The sequence below is a fragment of the Nanorana parkeri genome, unplaced genomic scaffold, assembly GCF_000935625.1.
Source record: "Nanorana parkeri isolate BGI_ZX_2015 unplaced genomic scaffold, ASM93562v1 scaffold56, whole genome shotgun sequence".
Lineage (NCBI taxonomy): Eukaryota > Metazoa > Chordata > Amphibia > Anura > Dicroglossidae > Nanorana > Nanorana parkeri.
Window position 1 is genome coordinate 690,969 of NW_017306324.1, and position 5,940 is coordinate 696,908.

General features: G+C 47.5%; 2 protein-coding genes across 3 annotated transcripts in view; one reads left to right on the plus strand and one right to left on the minus strand.

Moving 5' to 3' along the window:
• The window catches only part of NDUFAF3 (NADH:ubiquinone oxidoreductase complex assembly factor 3), a 4,634-nt gene extending 880 nt beyond the window's left edge, over nt 1-3,754 (plus strand). The window contains exons 2-6 of the mRNA XM_018576081.1: nt 109-219; nt 927-1,119; nt 1,350-1,416; nt 2,341-2,441; nt 3,632-3,754. Of these exons, the coding sequence (XP_018431583.1) occupies nt 128-219; nt 927-1,119; nt 1,350-1,416; nt 2,341-2,441; nt 3,632-3,754 (576 nt within the window). The 5' untranslated portion in view covers nt 109-127. The remainder of the gene's footprint in view (nt 1-108; nt 220-926; nt 1,120-1,349; nt 1,417-2,340; nt 2,442-3,631) is intronic.
• The window catches only part of IMPDH2 (inosine monophosphate dehydrogenase 2), a 34,757-nt gene that overhangs the window by 4,582 nt on the left and 24,235 nt on the right, over nt 1-5,940 (minus strand). For both annotated transcript variants that reach the window (XM_018576126.1, XM_018576125.1), the window contains exon 14: nt 5,181-5,202. In XM_018576126.1, coding sequence (XP_018431628.1) covers nt 5,181-5,202 — 22 coding nt within the window. The remainder of the gene's footprint in view (nt 1-5,180; nt 5,203-5,940) is intronic.

A 5,940-nucleotide genomic window follows, 5' to 3' on the forward strand; every position in this document is an offset into this window, starting at 1 on the left:
CTGAGCATGTATGCGTATATGGAGTTGTAGCAATGGCCCGGCGTGTCTGGCACAGTGTCATACTGTCCTGTAATAATCACACCTCTGTTCTGATTTGTTTCTTTCCAGCTTCTCTGCAGTTGTCATCATGATCCCATCAACCTTTCTCGGCCTCCGACTTCTGCGAGCTTCAGCTCCACGCTGGATAAAGCACGGGTCAGCGATTACAGCGCCCACTTGGTACGTCAGGCCCGAGGCTGGGTGACATCAGAGGAATAATAAAGTGGCTCACACTGTAGTGTTGCCCAGCTGCCAGTATGGTGTTAGTTTTCAGAACACAGACACTCACTGTGCCAGGGCTGTCAGGATAAAGTGTACCTGTTCTCAATAGAAAATGGAGACAGCCATGTGTGTGAGCCGGATAAGTATTAACTATAAAGCAGGTTTATAATTCCTTGGGGCGTAGTAGGGGTAGGTAACATGCCTCTGGTAGGAGGGAGCGAATTTAGGATGGCGGTTTTGGGTCCTCTTTATATTGTGACCACATAGACATTCGGGTGATCCCTGTAACCCCAACACTGACCCACCCTGTAACCCCAACACTGACCCACCCTGTAACCCCAACACTGACCCACCCTGTAACCCCAACACTGACCCTCCCTGTAACCCCAACACTAACCCTCCCTGTAACCCCAACACTGACCCATGTAACCCCAACGCTGACCCACCGTGTAACCCCAACGCTGACCCACCGTGTAACCCCAACGCTGACCCACCGTGTAACCCCAACGCTGACCCACCGTGTAACCCCAACGCTGACCCACCGTGTAACCCCAACGCTGACCCACCGTGTAACCCCAGCGCTGACCCACCGTGTAACCCCAGCGCTGACCCTGCAGGTCTCATGTTAAAAATGCTGCGATTCAGACATCTTCTCTCTAAAACAGGCAGCAGCAGAGGTCCCACCGCCTCTCCCCGACTGGCGATGAGCTCTACGAGAGGACAACTGTGACCCATATCGAAAGGGACTCCCCAGATATGATGTTTGTGGAGAGCTACAGCCGTCAAGGCTTCATCATCAATGGGAATCAGACTATCGGGCCCTGCGCCATTATCCCCAGGGCCATCTTGGAGTGGCGTGTAAGTATGAAGCTCCCCCGTGGTCGTACACAGTCTTGGAAGTTATGTTATCACTTAAGGGGAACTTTCACAGCCCCATAGTAATACTGACGCTGGCAATGTGGATGGAGAACTTCTTTAGAGAGTTACCAAGGTGCCCGGGATCCGGGTCAGGACATAACTGTATATATTAAGTGACATTGTTCTGCTGTCAGATTTGGAAATGAATCCGGTTTCTGTCTTGTGTCTAGGTTCGCTCCTATAAAGACATTTCCTACGAAAGTTTATCGTTGTTCCGCTTACTGGTTCCCAGAATAGGTAATGTCTCCGTTTATTGATCATATAAACCAATGAGAGGGTGATTGTTCCACATATCTAGTACCTGTCTGGTTAGAATCATGGAAGCTTTAGGTACACCGATGCTCCTGTGCTGGAGTAACACACATAATGATGTGGAGGTAAGGGAGGTGGATGGGGGGCTTCATCCTTGCTGTAAAGAAGGTTTTAGTTTAATACGGAAGTGACATGTTTTAATGTGAATTTGTTACTTTGTCTATTTAGGCCAAGCTGACAGGTTCTCTTTATAACCCCCCCTTCTTTCCAGCCATAATGTAAGCTCAATGTTGGAGCTCACACCGGCATAACAATCTTCCCCACATGACTGTGTTTGGGGCCGGTGATTGGCTGGTTAGTCCTCAGCATTGCATCATGGGCGGAAAGTAAAAAGGTCACAAGCTGCTCCATGTCGGAAGTACCGAGTACTTCCAAGGGCTCTGGCTGGCGGAGTGAAAGGTAAAGATTTCAGCGAAGGGGGAGGGTGTTATCTTATCAAGAGAACCTGTCATTTTTCTCAGTCAGTTTTTTTTTTTAAAGCCTTTTCTAGTTCTGTGTTCCTTTAAGTCGGTGGCTTGTTAGCATGTGGAAGAGTTGGATGTGACCGCTCAGTTGTCAATCAGCATTTTCAAACATCACATTCCTCACACATGTCCACCACTGGCTACAGCCCAGATGTATCAGTGAAACATTCCCTTATGGTGGGGGGATGGGGACCCGATTCTGACATATATTAGATATTCTATATACAATTACAAAGCCCATATGTGTGTTTTAGACTTTCCCCCTCAAAGTGTATGTAAACGCTTACCATATTGTGTTCCCCTTTGTTCTGTCACATGCTGTATATACCTTTTATAAATGGTTTAGGTAAAAACAAAATCTCACATCCGTTTTCTCTTCTGGCAGAGATCCTGGTTTTGGGCACAGGAGACCGTGTAGAGAGACTGGATCCAAATCTATTAAAGTTAATGAGACAAAACGGGGTGGCCGTGGAGGTTCAGGACACGGTGAGTATCTGTATTAATCAAAATAGGATTTTGGGGGTTGTCGTGAACCTTATAGACACAGTGGGATCTCCCACCCTGCATTGGGGAAGATCAGCGGGCTGTCAGCCTTGGGTCTTCCAGAGCTCCTACAGCTGGAAAGACTTTCCCATCCATCCCTTATTTTGGGAGTTCCTCTAAAGCAGGGGTAGCCAAACTCCGGCCCTCCAGCTGTGGTGAAACTACAAATCACATGATGCATCTCTCTCCGGGAGTCATGTCTCTGGCTGTGAGAATCTTGCAATGCCTCATGGGATTTGTAGTTCCACCACAGCTGGAGGGCCGGAGTTTGGCTACCCCTGCTCTAGGGACTGGAAGCACCATTACCTGGAGATGTCCCCGTTTGAGAGGGAATTTATAAAATGGTGGACTCTTCCCACTGGTGGTCAACCAAGTGTGCCAATGAAATAGAGACACCAGCAGCTAGGTAGGTGTGCTTACCTACACAGATTCTGCCCATTGTCCTGTGTTGGCAGTCACCTTTATCTGTCAGATTGGGTTAGGTCTTCTCATTTGGGTTGGATGTTCTTTCCCGTAGAGCAGGGTTAGGTAACCTTGACATTCCATCGGTGAGGAAGTACAAATCCGGACTTACCTCTGTCTCTGGACGTCATATGTGTGGCTGTCAGGCTTGCAGTGCCTCATGGTACTTTTTATGTCTGGTGCTCTACGGCTAAGCTTAGCATGCTGGGTGGGTTTTGGGGTTATACTAGAGGCTAGAATAGTGTGAATGGGCCCTTAGATGTGGAGCGGAAGGCTGCTTTCAAAGCTTCTTCAAGCTTGCTGTACACACTGCTCCTTGCATGAGCTGTGAAGGTTGTGCGCGCGCGCTCTACCTTCCTTTTCTGGTGGCTGGAGAGAATTACTTTTCATATAGAAGAAAACCAGTTGTGATTGAACTATGGGAACAGCAATTATTATTTATACCCCAAGGTGGTGGGAGTGTGTACATGCTCCTTGTTAAATCCTACACAGGTCATGACTCCTGCAACAAGAGCAATTAGATTTTATGGGGAAGGTTAACACTGTAAGGGGTGTGCTATGTTCCCTATATACATTTGGGTGGATTAGCTGCAGTGTCAAATGCTCAAACTTTTATCTGTATGTGTTGAGTAGAACCATTTTTATTAATGGTCTTTCCGTCTCCTTCATAGCCCAACGCTTGCGCCACATTCAACTTTCTTACTAGTGAACGACGACTAACAGCAGCCGCATTAATTCCGGTCATCGGCGACTATAAGGTCATATCGCCTACAGACCATTCACAGGAACGCTAAAGGATGGAACCCGAAGAAGCAAAACAGACAGATGGCAGATCTTACTCGGAACACTGCAATCTGCAGGAAAGGCTTTTCGGTTACATTTTGGCATTCTTAAGACTTCTGTAGATGGGGATTTAGAGCCGCACTGATAGCCTATGGGGGCGCCAACACAAAGGCACCAGAGCTCCGTGTAGATGGCTGTGGGATTTTATGAACCTTGTTGGAAGCACATCTACCATACATGGCGGCTTGAGAAAGGGACGGAGCCAAGTGCACAGAACATTTCCGTATGACAGGTATTGGTCTCCATGCTTAGGACTTCTGTTCATGTTTCTGAATTCTGTACTTTTGTGTTACTGCCAAATCCAGTGTCTGTGTTTACATGGCACCTGTAAGTCCCAGCGCAGGGGTGTGGTTTGAGTTGATTTACCTGTGCCAGAGGAACATTTAAAAGTAGCAAAGATCAGAATAAAACCTACTGCTCATCCGCATGGCAATGCAGGTTCAGAATGGTCACCCTGCACCAAGTGGATTGTACAGAATTAAAACATACTTCAACTACAGAAAACCAAAGCCCAGCTCCAGGAGCCCTCATTGGTCCATGGATGGTAGATGTGCTGCCCCATGGCATATAAAGATTGATTCAGAATTAGCTCCGTCTTTGTGTAACTAGGCCCTAGTGCAAGGGTAGCTCAACTTTGGCCCTCCAGCTGTGGTGAAACTGCAAATCCAATCATGCATCTGCCCCTGAAATGTCATTCCAAGTCTTGCAATGCCTTATGGGACGTGTAGTTCCACAACAGTTGGCAAGCTGAAGTTTTGTTTCCGCTGCCCTAGAAAATCCTCAGAAGAAACAAACTACAAAAGTAAAATCCAGCTCACAGCAATGGCTTGGTGCTCATCAGGACAGGAAATGAGTGGAAATCTCTTCCCCAGAGATCAGTCACAGAGGTCTGGGAGAGGGGCTCACCCCCTTTTACACTCTATCCCAGAGGTAGGGAAACTCGGCCCTCCAGCTGTTTTGGAACTACAAGTCCCACGAGGCATTGCAAGACTGCCAGCTACAGGCATGACTCGCAAGAGACATTATGGGATGGGAACCACAGGTGGAGGGCCGATGTTTACCTACCTACACCGACCCCCCTCCCCCCTGCTGTAGCCAAAACTGGATTCCACCATAAGACCAAAAAAACTGCCTGCCAGTGTACAGAGAATGTCTATTTATGATGAATGTACAAAGAACAAATATTTTATACTTTGTTGAATAAAGTAAGAGAAAAAAAACACTTTTTCAGAGTTTTATTGTAAAAACGGCAGGCACAGTAGTTATCAGTAACACGATTTCCTCTCAGAATCCTTTGTTGTCAGTAGAGCAGGCAGATGAGAGTAAGGCAGTGGCTGGAACAAGAGGCTTCACACACAAGGCATGCGGTGACGGGACTCAGAACAATCTCTTCTCGTACCTGGAAGTGTTATACGGGGATTTTATATCAACATACTTCTGCACCAAGACACATCCCTGGACCGGGAGTCTTCTAATAAACATTTCAACAAGAACTGTATTGCAAAAAATATGGCGGCTGCTCCAGGTTAGTGATGCAGGAGTATTAAATGGACCCTTACCGTGGGGGGTCCTCTTGCACTGAAATGGTTAAATGCTCAGTTTTGTCTGGGGGTGCAGACAGTCCCCCAAACCCAACTTAACAACGCAGGACCAGCAGTCCTGCATTGTAAGGGAGGACACAGAGGACTGGCCCCCAAACCTGAAGGGAGAGTGTTGTCTGCAGGGGAATAGCCCCACTGCGAGGGTTAAGGACACTTATTCTGGCGTTCTGCTTTAAACTTCTGTTAAGACAGTGTGTTCACATCCATATTACAACTAATGAGATCTGCCAGCACAGTACAGACAAGGTTAGTAAGGGTAAACATTAACTCCCCAGCCCCCCTCCTCAATATTACTTAAAAAGGAGACCTATAAGGCGAGTAATTTCCAATCACCCTTATAGTTCGAGCCGATGTGCGACAATGAAACTCACACATCGACTCTATAGAGATCAGGAAGTGAGCACACGCATACCGTCGCTCGCTCACAGAGAGAGAGAGAGAAGAGAGAGAGAAGAGAGAGAGAAGAGAGAGAGAAGAGAGAGAGAAGAGAGAGAGAAGAGAGGGAGAAGAGGAGAGGGAAGTGCAACGCGGGGGCC